The sequence below is a fragment of the Artemia sp. Qi Xiang Cuo genome, chromosome 7, assembly GCF_049724085.1.
Source record: "Artemia sp. Qi Xiang Cuo chromosome 7, ASM4972408v1, whole genome shotgun sequence".
Taxonomy (NCBI): domain Eukaryota; kingdom Metazoa; phylum Arthropoda; class Branchiopoda; order Anostraca; family Artemiidae; genus Artemia; species Artemia sp. Qi Xiang Cuo.
Window position 1 is genome coordinate 50,997,594 of NC_142800.1, and position 19,861 is coordinate 51,017,454.

The 19,861-nt window shown below is 34.2% G+C and overlaps 1 protein-coding gene across 1 annotated transcript in view; it reads left to right on the forward strand.

The window, feature by feature from the left end:
- Positions 1 to 2,545: 2,545 nt before the first annotated feature.
- The window catches only part of LOC148950390 (uncharacterized), a 99,083-nt gene continuing 81,767 nt past the window's right edge, over positions 2,546 to 19,861 (forward strand). Inside the window, exons 1-2 of the mRNA XM_089091859.1 lie at positions 2,546 to 2,593; positions 12,878 to 13,114. Of these exons, the coding sequence (XP_088947985.1) occupies positions 2,546 to 2,593; positions 12,878 to 13,114 (285 nt within the window). The remainder of the gene's footprint in view (positions 2,594 to 12,877; positions 13,115 to 19,861) is intronic.

Consider the following 19,861-nt stretch of genomic DNA (forward strand, 5'->3'; position numbering starts at 1 on the left):
AACTTCTGGACTTATTAAACTGTTCCATTTCTGAGATATTAAATCTTTGTCATTTTAATAACCTGGATGCACTTAAACTCTTTGATTTAGTTTAATAGTTGTATTATAATTATTCCTAGCAGCAATAGCATAAGTAGTTGCAGTACCAGTCAGAGTATATAGTAGTCAATTTACATTTCGTTGTCGCAAATAGTTTCGGTTGAAAATAGTCACAATCCTAGTCAGAAGCAGATGCAGTTACAAGCAGTTGTAGTTACAGTAACAGCCGCAAGTAGCCGCAGTCTTAGACGCAGTTATATGTAGTTCAAGTCACAAGTAGGCACAGTCTAAAAAAAGCTGCGTTCGAAGTCACCAGTAGTCTCAATCTGAAATAGCTATAGTTGAAGTTGCAAATAGTTGCAGTCATAAGTAGTCGCACTAAAAGTCACAAGTAGTTGCAGTTGCAAGTAGTTGTGGTCGCAATTACAAGTAGTCGGAGTCGTAAAGAATTGTAATTGCAAGTAGTCGCAGTCGCAAGTAATCGCTGTCACAGCCCTAAGTAAGCACAGTCAAAAGCAGTCACAGTTGGAGCAACAAGTAGTCGCAGTCGCAAGTAGTCACAGTCATTGTCAAAAGTATTCAAGGTCGAAAGTAGTCGTATTTAAAGTTGTAAGTAGTCGCAGTCACAGTTGCAAGTAGTTGCAAACACAATTAGCCATCACAATTACAGTAGGGGAAGGGGTGCTATTTCAGGACGAGATTTAATGTCCTTGGTAAAAGCCTTTTTCTAGACCAATCAGAGAGTTAGAATACTACCGGGACGAAGTGACATCAGACCAAACATCTGAGAATCTAGCTTGAATTCACACAATATGCTTTGTCAAAATCGAACTACGCAGTATCTGTTTTGTTACAATTTCACCTTGGAACATTGTATAAGTTGTTTGCGCTTCAAGCCTAAGATAGCAGTTCTTTTGAAGCAGAGTTACCAAAACAAAGGAACCGTCAGAGATTAATTGACATTTTAAGGGGTTCTTTGGACAGGAAAAAGTTAGAATTTCTAGGTTGTGGTCGCTATAATACACAAGTTCCAATTTTCAATATAGAGGCTCCATTAAGAGTTATAAATGTGTAAGAAAAAAGTTATCAGAACGTCTTTCAGAACTCATCTTTCGGGAGTTAGACAAGCGAACGAATTGAACGTTCAATTCTGAAACTTTCTTGCTTATTATTATCAAATATGATAATTTAGAATGATATTTTTTAAAAGTTCCCCATGGTCTAAATGTTTCCTGATTCTGACTTCTTTATTTACTAACTTTAGGCACTTCCGCTTCAATTGTTCATGCAAACATCTAGCAATAAAATCAATATTAAAAGAAAAATTATCACCATTTTAAAAAAATTATGCACGTCGAAACCTCTATTTCCAAGCAAATTTTTTAGACCAACTAAGTTCAACGGGTGGAAAATGTGATATAGATTGAAAACGTTCGTGAAACGTTTAATTGTTCCTTATTCTTAATGCGCGAACTAGACACAGAAATTAGATTTTAGATGGATCTATGCCCTTCTTCCTCAAAATTAGCTGGTGGAAATATTAAACAATGTAAGCAACTTATGAAAACTTTAGTATTTTTTTAGGGAGGTGGAGGATGATCCAAGAGCTCACTGGGTACATTCTTGTGGCCTTCTTTCTCAAAATTAGCTGGTGGAAATAATAAATAATGTAGGTGACTTATGACAACTTTAATATTTATTTTATGGAGATGAGGGATGATCCAAGGGCTCATTGGGTACATTCCTATGCCCTTCTTTTTCAAAATTAGCTGGGGGAAATATTAAACATTGTAGGCGACTTATGAAAACTTAAATATTTTTTAGGGAGGTGGGGGATGATCCAAGGGCTCATTGGATATATTCTTATGCCCATCTTTTTCAAAATTAGATGGTGGAAATATTAATATATTTTATATATTAATATATTAATAATATATAATATATTAATAATATATTATATATTAATATATTAATATAATATAATATATTTTATATGGAGATATAATTATAACTTTAATATTTTTTTAGGGAGGAGGGGGATGATCCAAGGGCTCATTGAGTTCATTCTTGTGCCCTTCTTTTTCAAAATTAGCTGGTGGAAATATTAAACAATGTAGGCGACTTATCAAAATTTTAATATTTTTTAGTTAGGTGGGGGATGATCCAAGAGCTCATTGAGTACGTTCTTCTGCCCTTCTTTCATAAAATTAGCTGGTGAAAATATTAAACAATGTAGGCGACTTATGAAAACTTTTTTAGGAAGATGGGGGATGATCCACAGGCTCATTGGGTACATTCTTTTACCCTTCTTTTTCAAAATTAGCTGGTGAAATATTAAACAATGTAGACAACTTATGAAAACTTTAATTTTTTTAGAGAGGTGGGGGATGATGCAAGGACTCACTGGGTACATTCTTGTGTCCTTCTTTTTTAAAATTAGCTGGTGGAAATATTAAACAATGTAAGCGACTTATGAAAACTTTAAAATTTTTTAGGGAGGTAGGGGATGATCCAAGAGCTCATTGGAGCTCCAAGAGCTCCAAGGGTTCATTGGGTACGTTCTAATGCCATTATTTTTCAAATTATCTGCTGGAAATATTAAACAATTTAGGTGACTTATGAAAACGTTAATATTTTTTTAGGGAGGTGGGGGATAATTCAAGAGCTACCTTGGTACGTTCTTGTTCCCTTCTTCATCAAAATTAGCTGGTGTAAATATTAAACAATGTAGGCGACTTATGAAAACCTTAATATTTTTTAGGGAGGCGGGGGATGATCCAAGGCTCACTGGGTACATTCCTATACCCTTCTTTTTCAAAATTAGCTGGTGGAAATATTAAACAGCGTAGGCAACTTATGAAAACTTAAATTTTTTTTAAGGAGGTGGGGAATAATCTAAGGACAGATTGGGCAAATTCTTATGCCCTTCTTTTTCAAAATTAGCAGGTGGAAATATTAAACAATGTAGGCAACTTATGAAAACTTCAATATTTTTTTAGTGAGGAGGGGGAAGATCCAAGGGCTCATGTGGTACATTCTTATGCCATTCTTTTTCAAAATTAGATGGTGGAAGTATTAAACAATGTAGGCGACTTATGAAAACTTTAATATTTTTAGGGAGGTAGGGGATGATCCAAGAGCTCATTGAGTACATTCTTTTGCCCTTCTTTCTCAAAATTAGCTGGTGGAAATATTAAATAATGTAGGCGACTTATGATAACGTAAATATTTTTTTAGGGAGGAGGGGGATAATCCAAGGGTTCCTTGGGTACATTCTTATGCCATTCTTTTTCAAAATTAGCTGGTGGAAATATTAAACAATTTGTGCGACTTATGAAAACTTTAATATTTTTTTTAAGGAGGTGGGGGATAATCCAAAAGTTCATTGGGTACATTTTTGTGCCCTTCTTTCTCAGAATTAGCTGGTGGAAATATTAAACAATGTAGGCGACTTGTGAAAACTTCAATTTTTTTTAGGGAAGTGGGGGATGATCCAAGGGCTCATTCAGATACATTCCTATGCCCTTTTTTTTCAAAATACTGAATTTTTTTGGACTTGGAATTTTTTTATGAATCTTAAAATGACATGACGTATGCTTGCGGCTGTGCCAATCACACTATATGATTTCTCTTATACACGGCACGGCTTCCCCAGTGGTACTCTAGGGCAGGCTATCGACACTACCTAGTTTATTGCATATTTTTGGCCATTAATCATTATACAGTGGAAGGATAAATACATCAGTCAAATCTTTAAAAAAGTGAAGATGAGGCATTTTAAGAGTCTGTTCACATGATAGTGTTGTTGTAGCATTAAATGCTGACAAGGAGAAGTATTTGAACTATGAAACAAGTACAAGGGGTAGCACTGTTGGAAATGTATGCTTGCATTGTTATGACAGTAAGGAATTAAATTTTTTTTGAGTACAAAAAAAAAAATCAACTCTTATGATGGTGGATATGCGAGATTGAGATCTCCGGAGATGATTGCACTCAAAGAGAATGTCAACACAAAAATAATAGTTGATGAAGAGGGGCATCTTCTTGCTAGTGCTACTGGTAACATGTTGCCCAGTGTTACACCCCATCGTCAGCTTTCGGGTATTAGCATTCAACGGAAGGTCAAAAAAAGACAGGCATACTCTTCTACTAATGTCATGAGCCATATCTTGTCTACGTGCCGGAACCTTAACCTGTGTAAAAATAATGTGATAATAGACAGTGAAATTGCTGGAAAAATAAAAAGGACATTGGCAGAAAATATCACTAAGGAATATAAAGATGAATCCATGAAAAACAAAGTGCCAGCAAACGTTATTACTACTATTGATCATATAGTCAATGAACCTAATAATACCAAAGACGAAATGTATATTGAACATTTAGGTGACACCATAAAAATAGTGTATGACACTAAATGGAATAATGATTATTCTACTGATTTCAAACTAAGAGAAGACAATAGCTACAGCATCAAGAGAGAACATGATGAAGTATTTTATGGAACAGATTCAAAAGTCCAAAGTTGTTCAATGACATTAATAATGTATAATAATGTATGCAACATATTTTTGTGTTAATATTCTAGATGTTATTATTTCAATAAAAAAATATCTTATGCATTACTTTGACATATTTCATTATATTTAGGGTATGCTAGAACGTAAAACGTTTAGAATATCTATTAAAATGTCGGAGATGTAAGAAAAGGAATTTTCAGAAATATAGATACTACTACTAACAGGCTCTCATAGTGAATGTATTATAAAATGAGATAGGTTAAAAGAACTTTTACCAAAGTCTTAGAGAGAGATGAGCTGAATTTTTTAACTCAAAAATCTCCACAGACAAGCAAACAGCCCGTCCAGACGCACAGGCAGAGAGAGTTTTCAGTTTTCAGAAACAAGAACATCCACGTTTAAAATAGATGTGATTTTATTAATAATATTTGATTTTTAATAAATTCATAACAAACTCCTTGTTGAATTCACCTCTTGGATGCACAATACAGACACTTCATTCACGAGACTATGAAAAAATTGTAAGTAAGAAACACACTCTTTCTTGAATTCACCTCTTGGATACACAATAGGGACATTTCATTCAAGAAACTACGAAAATATTGTAATTAAGTAACAAACTCTTTCTTGAATCCACCTCTTGGATACACAATACAGAAATTTCTTTCAAGGAATTATGAAAATATTGTAGGTAAGAAACAAACTCTTTCTTTAATTCACATCCTGGATACACAATCTGGAAATTTCCTGCAAATAATTATGAAAAAATTGTAAGTAAGAAACACACTCTTTCTTGAATTCACCTCTTGGATACACAATAGGGAAATTTCATTCAAGAAACTACGAAAAAATTGTAAGTAAGTAACAAACTCTTTCTTGAATCCACCTTTTGGATAAACAATACAGAAATTTCATTCAAGGAATTATGAAAATATTGTAGGTAAGAAACAAACTCTTTCTTTAATTCACATCCTGGATACATAATCTGGAAATTTCATGCAAATAATTATGAGAAAATTGTAAGTAAGTAACAAACTCTTTCGTAATTCACCTCTTGGATACACAATACAGGAATTTCATTCGAGAAATTATGAAAAATTGTAAGTAAGTAACAAACTCATTCTTGAATTCACCTCTTGTATACACAATGCGAAAATTTTATTCAAGAAATTATGAAAAAATTGTAAGTAAGTAACAAACTCTTTTTTGAATTCACCTCTTGGATACACAATCTGGAAATTTCATGCAAATAATTATGAGAAAATTGTAAGTAAGTAACAAACTCTTTCGTGAATTCACCTCTTGGATAAACAATACAGAAATTTCATTCAAGAAATTATGAAAAATTGTAAGTAAGTAACAAACTTATTCTCGAATTCACCTCTTGTATACACAATACGGAAATTTCATTTAAGAAATTATGAAAAATTGTAAGTAAGTAACAAACTCTTTCTTGAATTCGCCTCTTGGATACAAAACACAGAAATTTCGTTAAAGAAATTATAAAAAATTGTAAGTAAGTAACAAATTCTTTCTTGAATTCACCTCTTGGATACACAATACAGAAGTTTCTTCTCTAAAATGCTGAATCTGAAAGTGTAATCTTCACGGAGATTCTTTGAGCTCTTAGGGTGAATCTACACTAGGTTACGTGAGCGCGCGCACGTAAATTAGTGTTAATTTCGGTATTGTGTAGAACAAATTTCTGTATTGTGTATCCAAGATGTGAAATCAAGAAAGAGTTTGTTACCTACTTACAATTTTATCTTAATTTCTCGAATGCAATTTCCGTATTGTTTATACAAGAGGTGAATTCAAGAAAGAGTTTGTTAGATACTTACACTTTTTTCATAATTTCTTGAATGAAATTTCTGTATTGTGTATCGATGAGTTGAATTCAAGAAAGAGCTTGTTATGACTTTATTAAAAACCAAATATTATTAATAAAGTCAGATGTATTTTACACGTGGATGTTCCTGTTTCTGAAAACGGAAAACTCGTTTGCTTGTCTGTGGAGATTTTTTAGTTACAAAATTCAGCTTATCTCTCTCTCAGACTTTGGTAAAAGTTCTTTTAACCTATCTAATTTTGTAATATATCCGCTATGAGCCTGTTAGTAGTCGTATCTGTATTGCTGAAAATTCCTTTTCTTACATATCCAGGTTATTAATAGATATTCTAAAGGTTCGACGTTCTAGCATACCCTAAATATAATGGAAATATGTCAAAGTAATGCATAAAATAATTTTATCAAAATAATGACATGTAGAATATTAACATAAGAAATATGTTGCATACATTATTATACATTATTAATGTCATTGAACAACTTTGGACATTTTGAATCTGTTCCATAACACGTAGACAAGACATCGTTTATGATATCAGTAGAAGAATATGCCTGTCTTCTTTTGACCTTCCGTTGAATGCTAATACCCGAAAGCTGACAATGGTGTGTAAAACTGAATAAAATGTTACCAGAAGCACTAGCAAGAAGATGCCCCTCTTTATCAACTATTATTTTTATGTTGAAAATCTCTTTGAGTGCAATCATCTCCGGAAATCTAAATCTTGTATATCCACCATCATAAGAGTTGAATTTTTTGGTACTCCAAAGAAATTTAATTTCCAACTGTCATGACAATGCACTCATACATTTCCAATAGTGCTACCACTTGCACTTGTTTCATAGTTCAAATACTTATCCTTGTCAGCATTCAATGCTACAATAAGACTATCATGTGAACACACTATCTTAAAATGCTTCAACTTCACTTTTTTAAAGATATGACTTATGAATTTATCCTTCCACTGTATAATAATTAATTACCAAAAACATGCAATAAACTAGGTAGTTTCGATAACATGCCATAGAGTACTACTAGGAAAGCCGTGTCGTGTCTAAGAGCAAGCATAGAGTACGATTGGCACAGCCACAAGCATATTTCATGTCATTTTAAGATTCATAAAAAGTTTTCCAAGTCCAAATAAAATTCAGTATTTTGAAAAAGAAGGGCATAGGAATGTATCCCAATAATTTCTGGAATAATCCCCCACATCTGTAAAAAAGCAAAGTTTACCTAAGTCGCCTTTATTGTTTAATATTTCCACCAGCTAATTTGAAAAAAGAACGGCATAAGAATGTACCCAATGAGCCCTTGGATCATCCCCCTCCTCCCTAAGAAAATATTAAAGTTTTCATACTCGTATACATTGTTTAATATTTCCATCAGCTAATTTTGAAAAAGAAGGGCATAAGAATGTACCCAGTGAGCCCTTGGATCCTCCCCCACCTCCCTAAAAAATATCAAAGTTTTCATAAGTCGCCTGCATTGTTTAATATTTCCACCAGCTAATTTTGAAAAAGAAGGGCATAGGAATGTACCCAATGATCCTTGGATCATCCCCCAACTCCCTAAAAAATATGGAACTTTTCATAAGTTGCCTACATTGTTTAATATTTCCACCAGCTAATTTTGCAAAAGAAGGGTATAAGAATGTATCCCAATGAGCTCTTGGATCATCTCCCACCTAACTAAAAAAATATTAAAGTTTTCATTAGTCGCCTAAATTGTTTAATATTTCCACCAGCTAATTTTGAAAAAGAAGGGTAAAGGAATGTACCCAATAAGTCCGCGAATCATCCCCCACCTGCCTAAGAAATTATTAAAGTTTTTCATAAGACGCCTACTTTGTTTAATATTTCCACCAGTTAATTTTGAAAAAGAAGGGCATAGGAATGTACCCAGTGAGCCTTGGGTCATCCCCCACCTCTCTAAAATATATTGAAATTTTCATGTCACCTACATTGTTTATTATTTCCATCAGCTAATTTTGAAAAAGAAGGGGATAAGAATGTACCCATTGAGCCCTCGGATCATCCCCCACCCCCTTAAGAAAATATTAAAGTTTTCATAAGTCGCCTACATTGTTTAATATTTCCACCAGCTAATTTTAAAAAAGAAGGGCATAAGAATGTACCCAATGAGCTCTTGGATCATCCCCCATTTCCCTAAAAAAATATTAAAGTTTTTCTAAGTCGCCTACATTGTTTAATATTTCCATCAGCTAATTTGAAAAATAATGGCATAAGAATAAACCCAATGAGCCCTTGGATCATCCCCTCCTCCCTAAAAAAAATTAAAGTTTTCATAAGTTGCATACATTGTTTAGTATTTCCATCAGCTAATTTTGAAAAAGAAGGGCATTAGAATGTACCCAGTTAGTCTTTGGATCCCCTCCCACCTCCCTAAAAAATATCAAAGTTTCAATAAGTTGCCTAGATTGTTTAATATTTCAAGCAGCTAATTTTGAAAAAGACGGGCATAGGAATGTACCCAATGAGCCCTGAATCATCCCCCACCTCCTTAAAAAATATGAAAGTTTTCATAAGTTGCCTGCATTGTTTAATATTTCCCCCAGCTAATTTTGAAGAAGAAGGGCATAGGATTGTACCCAGTGAGCCCTTAGATCATCCCCCACCCCCCTACAAGTTTTCATAAGTCGCCAGTGTTGTTTAATATTTTTACCAGCCAATTTTGAGAAAGAAGGGTATAAGGATGTACCCAATGATCCTTGGATCATCCCCCATCTCCCTAAAAAATATGGAAGTTTTCATAAGTCGCCTACATTGTTTAATATTTCCACCAGCTAATTTTGAAAAAGAAGGGCATAAGAATGTATTCCAATGAGCTCTTGGATCATCTCCCACCTAACTAAAAAAATATTAAAGTTTTCATTAGTCGCCTACATTGTTTAATATTTCCACCAGCTAATTTTGAAAAAGAAGGGTAAAGGAATGTACCCAATAAGTCCGCGAATCATCCCCAACCTTCCTAAAAAATATTAAAGTTTTCATAAGTCGCCTACTTTGTTTAATATTTCCACCAGTTAATTTTGAAAAAGAAGGGCATTGGAATGTACCCAGTGAGCCTTGGATCATCCCCCACCTCTCCAAAAAAATTTTTAAATTTTCATGTTACCTACATTGTTTAATATTTCCACCAGCTAATTTTGAAAAAAAGGGCATAAGAATGTACCCAATGAGCCCATGGATCATCCCCAACCTCCCTAAAGAAATATTAAATTTTCATAAGTCGCCTACATTGCTTCATATTTCCACTAGCTAATTTTGAAAATGAAGGGTATAAGAATGTACCCAATGAGCCCTTGGATCGTCCCCCACCTCCCTAAAAAAATATTAAAGTTTTTATAAGTTGCCTACATTGTTTAATATTTCCATCAGCTAATTTGAAAAATAATGGCATAAGAATAAACCCAATGAGCCCTTGGATTATCCCCTCCTCCCTAAAAAAAATTAAAGTTTTCATAAGTCGCATACATTGTTTAGTATTTCCATCAGCTAATTTTGAAAATGAAGGGCATAAGAATGTACCCAGTTAGTCTTTGGATCCCCTCCCACCTCCCTAAAAAATATTGAAGTTTTCATAAGTCGCCTAGATTGTTTAATATTTCAACCAGCTAATTTTGAAAAAGACGGGCATAGGAGTGCATCCAATGAGCCTTGGATCAACCCCCACCTCCCTAAAAAATATTAAAATTTTCATAAGTCACCTACATTGTTTAATATTTCACAATCCAATTTTGAAAACGAAGGGAATAAGAATGTATCCCAATGAACTTTTGGATCATCCCGAACCTCCCTAAAAAATATCAAAGTTTTCATAAGTCGCATACATTGTTTAATAATTCCTCCAGCAAATTTTGAAAAAGAAGGACACAAAAACGTACTCAATGAGCTCTTGGATCATCCCCCACCTCCCTAAAAAAATTTAAGTTTTCATAGGTCACCTACATAGTTTAATATTTTCACCAGCTAATTTTGAAAAGATAAGGCATAAGAATGTATCCCAATGAGCTTTCGGATCATCCCCCGCCTCCCTAAAAAAAGTTACAGTTTTCATAAGTCGCATACATTGTTTAACATTTCCACCTGCTAATTTTGAAAAATAAGGGCGTAGGAATGTACCCAATGAGCCCTTGGATCATCGCTCACCTCCCTAAGAAAATAGTAAAATTCTCATAAGTCGCCTACATTGTTTAGTTTTTCCACCAGCTAATTTTGAGAAAGAAGGGTACAAAAATGTATCCAGTGAGGTCTTGGATCATCCCCCACCTCCCTAAAAAAACATCAAAGTTTTGACAAGTCGTCTACATTGTTTAATATTTCCACCAGCTAATTTTGAGAAAGAAGAGCATAGATCCATCTAAAATTTAATTTCTGTGTCTAGTTCGCGCATTAAGAATAAGGAACAATTCAACGTTTCACGAACGTTTTCAATCTGTATCGCATTTTCTACCCGTTTATCTTAGTTGGTCAAACAAATGTGTTTAGAAATAGAGGTTTCGACGTGCATAATTTTATTTTAAATGGTCATAATTTTCTCTTTAATATTGATTTTATTGCTGGATGTTTGCATGAACAGTTGACCTGGAAGTGCCTAAGGTTAGTAAATAAAGATATCATAATCAGGAAACATTTAGACCATGGGGAACTTTTAAAAAGATATCATTCTAAATTATCATATTTGATAATGTTAAGCAAGAAAGTGTCAGAATTGAGTGTTCAATTCATTCGCTTGTCTAACTCTCAAAGATGAGGTCTGAAAGAAGTTCTGATAACTTTTTTCTTACACATTTATAACTCTTAATAAAGCCTTTATATTGAAAATTGGAATTTGCGTATTATAGCAATCATAACGTTGAAATTCTAACTTTTTGCTGTCCAAATAACCTCCTAAAATGTCAATTAATCTCTGACAGTTTCATTGTTTTGGCAACTGTGCTTCAAAAGAACTGCTATCTTAGGATTGAGGAGCAATCAACTTATACAATGTTCCAAGGTGAAATTGCATCAACACAGACAATGCGTAGTTTGATTTCGAAAAGCATATTGTGTAAATTCAAGCTAAATTCCCAGAAGTCTGGTCAGATGTCACTTCGTCCCGGTAGTATTGTAACTCTCTGGTTGGTCTAGAAAAAGGCTTTTATCAAGGACATTAAATCTCGTCCTGAAATTGCACCCCTTCCCCTACTAATCACAAGTAATCGTAGTCCTGAATAGTCGCTGTCGTCGTCACAAGTAGTGGTATTCGTAAGTAGCCGCAGTTGTAAGTAGTTACAGTAGTTACAGTCATAGCTCGAGAGTCACAAATAGACACAGTCACAAGTGGTCACAGTCGCAAGCAGTAGAAGTAGCAAGCAGACACAGTTGCAGTCTCAAGTAGTCGTAATTGCTATCCCAATTTCATTCTTAATCGCAGTCATAGTGATGACTCCAATTGCACTTGCAATTGTAGCTGCAGTCACATCAGCAGTAGTAGTAGTAGCAGTAGCAGTAGCAGTACTACTAGTAGTAATAGTAGTAACAGCGGTAATAGTAGAAGCAGTAGTGGTAGTAGTAGTAGTAGTAGCGGCAACAGTGGCATCAGTAGCGGTAGTAGTAGTAGTAGTAGCAGTAGTAGTAGTAGTAGTAGTAGTTGTAGTAGTAGTTGTAGTACTAGTAGTAGTAGTAGCAAAAGTAGTAGTAATAGTAGTAGCAGTAGTAGCAGTGGAAGTAGGAGTAGCAGTGGAAGTAGTAGTAGTGGTAGTAGAAGTAGTAGCAGTCTTGAAAGTTTCAACTTAATACCCTTAGCAGTTCTCAAAATGGAGAAGATACGCCCTTTTGACAACCTGGATACACGTAGTACCTTTTAATTTTCCCCACCAAGCCCCTAAAAATTCCTTGCAGTTTCACCTTCCTATCGTTAGCCTTTTCGAATACGCCCAGGATCAAACATTTTGCCTTTGCCGGATAATAAAAACTTTATGTAAGCAATGGGCAAATTACATTATCTACAACACTTGCCTCAGGATCTCAGGATCTCGGAGGCCTACTTACTGTTGGATCTATCTATTATAAGAAAAAAATTTTATCCTCAAAAATGCTGATCAGTATTGAGGTGGGGAGCATCTGAAAAGGGTGAAGAGAAGGGGTGGCTGCCCTCCAATTACTTTAACTCTTAAAATTGGCACTAGAAGTCTACAACACTCAATTTACAATTCAATTAGCCCCCTGCGAAGTTTCTCTTATCCAATTTGGGTATCAGAAGCACATTCGAAACCTAAAACATGTAAGAAAATAATGTACTTTTCAATAAGATTGGAAAAAATGCTCCTCGGTTACTTTTTGTTTAAAGCTACGGTAATGGCTCAAAGTTTTGAATTTTCATAACTTCTCTAGCTACTTAACTTACACGAAAACAAGTTCAGCTGAATGGTCTACGACCTTCCTTACATTTTTTTTTTTTTTTTTTTAGGATCAGAAACTTCGTCGAAAAGTTTTCCTTGCAGAGAGTGAACTAGAAAAACTTGGTCGCCAGGAAAACAAGACAATTGCACAAAAAAAAGAAGTCCTTGCGAAGTTGAAAGACCGAAGCAAAATTTTGCAAGAAAGGCTCATAGAATTTAAAGCCAAAGAGGAGGATCACCAATCTTGTTCTGAACGTTTCTACGAAGAAATTGCTAATTTGGAAGAGTCGAAAGCTCATTTAGAAGTAAGAAAACATTAACTTGTGCTTTTATAACCTTCAATACTGATTTACGAGAGAATGGTCAAAGCAAGGGGTCTTCCATAGAGGGGAGTGAGAGAGAAGCAGCTAGCTAGCTGCGGATGGATGAGGTTCGCAAATTTACTACCTCCGTAAAACTTATCTTTAAACTCACTTTTGAGATTTATAAGGGAGGGCTATTGAATTTTTTAGGGAAAGCATAGCACCCCAGTAGATTGTATAAATGGAATTCTACCGGTCTTATAGGAAGATATTTCTACCGGTCCTATAGGAAGACATTTCTACCGGTCCTATAGGAAGACATTTCTACCGGTCCTATAGGAAGACATTTCTACCGGTCCTATAGGAAGACATTTCTACCGGTCCTGGAAGAGTCGAAAGCTCATTTAGAAGAAAGAAAGCATTAACTTGTGCTTTTATAACCTTTCATACTGATTTACGAGAGAATGGTCAAAGCAAGGGGTCTTCCATAGAGGGGAGTGAGAGAGAAGCAGCTAGCTAGCTGCGGATGGATGAGGTTCGCAAATTTACTACCTCCGTAAAACTTATCTTTAAACTCACTTTTGAGATTTATAAGGGAGGGCTATTGAATTTTTTAGGGGAAAGCATAGCACCCCAGTAGATTGTATAAATGGAATTCTACCGGTCTTATAGGAAGATATTTCTACCGGTCCTATAGGAAGACATTTCTACCGGTCCTATAGGAAGACATTTCTACCGGTCCTATAGGAAGACATTTCTACCGGTCCTATAGGAAGACATTTCTACCGGTCCTATAGGAAGACATTTCTACCGGTCCTATAGGAAGACATTTCTACCGGTCCTATAGGAAGACATTTCTACCGGTCCTATAGGTAAACATTTCTACGAGACGTATACATCTTTTCAAAGAGAATGAGTATCCTCTCACATGGCATTATACTTCTACCGGTCCTATAGGAATTCCCATACTATTCTATCATGTACGTCGGGACACTACAATCAGAATTGTTTGATTGGCAGTTAAAAAGGGGTAATGAGATTTGCGAATTGGAGTGTAGGATTTTCGAATTTGATCCTATTAAGGATTGACTTGAAATAACAATTTTTAACAAGAAATGGCTGAAAAGTGTTTTGGAGGAGATGGGGTGATTATGTACTGTATAATACAAAAGTGATGTTTTGGACAGTGTTGTCAATTTAAAATAGTTTAGAAATAAAAAAAATTAACAAGGAATGGCTGAAAAGTGTTTTGAGGGAGATGGGTTAATTGTGTACTGTATAACACACAAGTGACGTTTGGACAGTGTTGTTGCTTGCCTGTATAGGAATTCCCATGTTATTTGCTTGCCTCTATAAGACCATGCTATTCTACGACCAAATTACACTTCCTTCACGATCATTGACCCGGACATTTAATCCTTTTATCCAAGCCTGAATTGGTGATTGGGATTTGAATAAAAACCGGAAGACATTTCTACCGGTCCTAACCATTCCAAACGAGCGGGGATTCCCCACCTGTTCCTAAACATTGCAAAAAAGATATCAATTGCACATGGAACTATACAAAACCTACCAGACAGCTTTCTTGGCCAACCAGACAGGTTTCTGCGCCAACCAGACAGGTTTCTGGGCCAACCAGACAGGTTTATGGGCTAGTAGGTGTATTTTTATTTGCTTGCCTGTATAGGAATTCTCATGTTATTTGCTTGCAGCTATAGGACCATGCTATTTGCTTGCCTGTATAGGAATTCCCATGTTATTTGCCTGCCTGTATAGGACCATGTTATTCTACAAGACGGAAATACTTTGCTTGAAGCTATAGGAATCCCCGTGCTATTCTACAAGACATAACGTATGGTGGGATGAATATTGTAGCTATGGAATCCGGTTAATAACCTGTAGCTTAAAGGTATCTGAGATTTCGTCCAGTATCGCATACACTATTAGAGATATCAAAATGATATCTCATTTGCATTAAGCTAACTCAATTTGCGAAAAGGTATTCCATTTGCACAACTCTGCTCTGAATGTTCTTAATGAGGATTTGAATAATAGAGATAAAACCAAGATGAGATTAACAGGTGATGTCAAGGTTGATTGATTTGTCACGAAAGGGGAATTAATTTGTTTTTTCTAAGGAGAATTATTGATTCAAGAAAGGGGAATTAATTTGTTGTTTCTAAGGGGAATTATTGATTCACGAAAGGGGGAATTAATTTGTTGTTTCCAAAGAGAATTGTTTCCGGGTGAAGTTTGCAAATGCGCATTAACGGTGGGGAAGAGAATTTTGAGCTTAGAGATGAACAGATTAACGCGGGAAAGGGATTCCTAGGAATTCAAATGTAACAGCACAGGGATGCCAAAACAAAGGGAACACGCAGAAATTACGTTTGGGGGTTATTTGGGCAAAACCGTTTTTAGACATTTTAGGGAATTATTTTTGCAAAACAGACAGAGACATTTTAAAAGATGATTTTACAAGATGTTTTAGAAGAGGATTTGAGGTTGAAACTCTGTGGTCGTTATAATACACAAGTTGTATTTGAACAGTGTCGCGAGGTCCCTTACCCCAACCCCAAAGGGTCCTCCTACCCCAACCCCAAAGCCCCCCCCCTCCCCCAACTTTTTTACCCCCTTTTTAATTTGCGCATTTTGAGAAGAAAGGACCCCACCCCCAACTTATGGCTCCCCCTCCCACCATTAGTGTTTTGTCATGGTTTACCTTGTCACAGTTACATTCTCTTAATTTTTCAAAGTTCATTTTGGATTTCTTTCGATGAAATGCAAGAGTTGGAATATTTCAGTAGTGTTTTGATGTGGTTTACCTTGTCACAGTTACATTTTCTTGATTTTCAAAGTTTATTTTGAATTTCTTTCGTTGAAATGCAAGATTTGGAATATTTAGATAGGGTTTTGTCGTGGTTTACCTTGTCACAGTTACTTGCTCTTAATTTTTCAAAGTTCACTTTGAATTTCTTTAGGTGAAATGCAAGAGTTGGAATATTTCACTTGGGTTCTGTTATGGTTTACCTTGTCACAGTTACATTTTCTTGATTTTCAAAGTTCATTTTGAATTTCTTTCGTTGAAATGCAAGAGTTGGAATATTTCGGTAGTGTTTTGTCATGGTTTACCTAGTCACAGTTACATTCTCTTGATTTTTCAAAGTTCATTTCGAATTTCTTTCATTGAAATGCAAGAGTTGGACTATTTCAGTAGTGTTTTGTCGTGGTTTAGCTTGTCAGAGTTACATTCTCTAGATCTCTCAAAGTTCACTTTGGTTTTATTTCATTGAAATGCAAGAGTTGGAATATTTCAGTTTTGTTGTGTCGAGGTTTACTTTGTCACAGATACATTCTCTTTATTTTTTAAAAGTTTAATTAGAATTACTCCCTTTGAAATGCAAAGTGTTGGAATATTTCAGTAGCGTTTTGTCGTGCTATACCTTGTCGCAGTTACATTCTCTTGATTTTTCATAGTTCACTTTGGTTTTATTTCATTGAAATGCAAGAGTTGGAAAATTTCAGTAGTGTTCTGTCGTGGTTTACCTTGTCACAGAATGGTTTACCATGTCACAGTTACATTCTCTTGATTTTTCAAAGTTCATTTTGGATTTCTTTCATTGAAATGCAAGAATTGGAATATTTCAGTAGTGTTTTGTTGCGGTTTACCTTGTCACAGTTACATTCTCTTAATTTTTCAAAGTTAATTTTGAATTTCTATCATTGAAATGCAAGAGTTGGGATATTTCTGTAGTGTTTTGTCATGGTTAACCTTGTCACAGTTACATTCTCTTGATTTTTCAAAGTTCATTTCAAATTTCTTTCTTTGAAATGCAAGAGCTGGAATATTTCAGTAGCTTTTTGTCGTGATTTAGCTTGTCGCAGTTACATTCTCTTGATCTTTCAAAGTTCAGTATTTTTTTATTTATTAAAATGCAAGAGTTGAAATATTTTAGTAGTGTTATTTGGTATTTTACCTTGCCACGGTTGCATTATCTTGATTTTTCATAGTTCATTTCGAATTTCTTTTATTGAAATGAAAGTGTTGGAATATTTCAGTGGTGTTTTGTTGTGATTTACATTGTAACAGTTACATTCTCTTGATATTTCAAAGTTAACTTTGTTTTTATTTCATTGAAATGCAAGAGTTGGAATATTTCAGTAGTGTTCTGTCGTGGTTTACCTTGTCACAGATTGGTTTACCTTGTCACAGTTACATTCTCTTAATTTTTCAAAGTTCATTTTGAATTTCTTTCCTGGAAATGCAAGAGTTGGAATATTTCAATAGTGTTTTGTCATGGTTTACCTTGTCACAGTTACATTTTCTTGATTTTTCAAAGTTCATTTTGTATTTCTTTTATTGAAATGCAAGAGTTGGAATATTTCAGTAGTGTTTTGTTATGGTTTACCTTCTCAGAGTTACATTTTCTTGATTTTCAAAGTTCGTTTCGAATTTCTTTCATTAAAAAGCAAGAGTTGGAATATTTCAGTAGTGTTCTATCGTGATTTACCTTGTCAGAGTTACATTCTCTTAATTTTTCAAAGTCAATTTTGGATTTCTTTCGTTGAAATGTAAGAGTTGGAATATTTCAATAGTGTTTTGTCGTGGTTTATCTTGTCAAACTTACATTCTCTTGATTTTTCAAAGTTATTTTTGAATTTTTATTGTTTAAATGCAAGAGTTAGAATATTTCATATGTCTTTTGTAATGGCTTACCTTTCTACAGTTACATTCTCTTGATTTTTCAAAGTTTTTTTTGAATTTCTTTCGATGTAATGCAAGAGTTGGAATATTTCGGTAGTGTTTTGTCGTAGTTTACCATGTCACAGTTGCATTCTCTTGATTTTTCAAAGTTCATTTTGGATTTCTTTCGATGAAATGCAAGAGTTGGAATATTTCAGTAGTGTTTTGTCATGGTTTACCTTGTCACAGTTACATTCTCTTAATTTTTCAAATTTAATTTTTAATTTATATCTTTGAAATTCAAAAGTTTGAATATTTAATTAGGTTTTGGTTGTAGTTTACCTTGTCACAGTTACATTTTCTTGATTTTTCAAAGTTCATTTTGAATTTCTTTCGATGAAATGCAAAAGTTGGAATATTTCAGTAGTGTTTTTTCTTGGTTTACCGTTTCGCCGTTACATTCTCTTAATTTTTAAAAGTTAATATGAATTTATTTCATTGAAATGCAAGAGTTGGAATATTTCAGTAGTGTTTTGTTGTGCTTTACCTTATCACTGTTATATTCTCCTAATTTTTCAAATTTCATTTTGAATTTCTTTCGTGAAATGCAAGATTCGGAATATTTTACTAGTGTTATGTTATGGTTTACAACGTAACAGATACATTGTCTTAGTTTTTCAGATTTTTATTTGGATTTATTTCGTGGAAATTAAAGAATTTGAATATTTCAGTAGTGGTTTGTTATGGTTTACCTTAACACAGTTACATTCTCTTAATTTTTCAAAGTTCATTTTGAATTTCTTTTGTTGAAATGCAAGAGTTGGAATATTTCAGTATTGTTTGGTTGCGCTTTAACATTTCACAGTTACATATTATTTATTTTTCAAAGTTCATTTTTGAATTTCTCTAATTGAAATGCAAGAGTTGTAATATTTAAATAGTGTTTTGTTTTGGTTTACCTTGTCACAGTTACATTCTCTTGATTTTTCAAAGTTCATTTGATTTTATATCATTGAAATGCAAGAGTTTGGAATATTTCAGCAGTGTTTTGTCGTGGTTTACCTTGTCACAGTTACATTTTCTTAATTTTTCAAAGTTCATTTTGAATTTCTTTCGATGAAATGCAAGAGTTGGAATATTTCAATAGTGTTTTGTTGTGGTTTACCTTGTCACAGTTACATTTTCTTGATTTTTTTCAAAGTTCATTTTGAATTTCTTTCATTGAAATGCAAGAGTTTGAATATTTCAGTAATGTTTTGTTGTGGTTTACCATGTCAGAGTTACATTCTCTTCATTATTCAAAGTTCATTTCGAATTTCTTTCATTGAAATGCAAGAGTTGGAATATTTCAGTAGTGTTCTGTCGTGTTTTACCTTGTCACAGTTACATTCTCTTGATTTTTCAAAGTTCACTTTGGTTTTATTTCGGTGAAATGCAAGAGTTGGAATATTTCAGTAGTGTTCTGTCGTGGTTTATCTTGTCACACTTACATTCTCTTAATTTTTCAAAGTTCATTTTGGATTTCTTTCGATGAAATGCAAGAGATGGAATATTTCAATAGTGTTTTGTCGTGGTTTACCTAGTCAGAGTTACATTCTCTTGATTTTTCAAAGTTCACTTTGGTTTTATTTCGGTGAAATGCAAGAGACCTAAAATAATGTTGTGAAATCAACATGTAAAGTCGACATAGCTTTATTTCATTTTTTAAGGTTAATTTCGACGAGGTTACGTATGCGCACGTAACCTCGTCTAAATTAACCTTAAAAATGAAATAAAGCTATGTCGACCTTGCATGTTGATTTCACGACATTATTTTAGGTCTCTTGCATTTCACCGAAATAAAACCAAAGTGAACTTTGACCAAAGTGAACTCTTTGACCAAAGCGAAATAAAACCAATGTCAACTCTTGCATTTCAATGAAAGAAATCCGAATTTAAAATTGAAAAATAAAAAGTATATAATCAAGACTATTTATAAACTGACAGAACTTCTCGGAAAGTGTCCTGCTCTCTCAAGACTAATGTCTAAGCCAACCTGGAACAATGACAGATAAAAAGACTGCAAC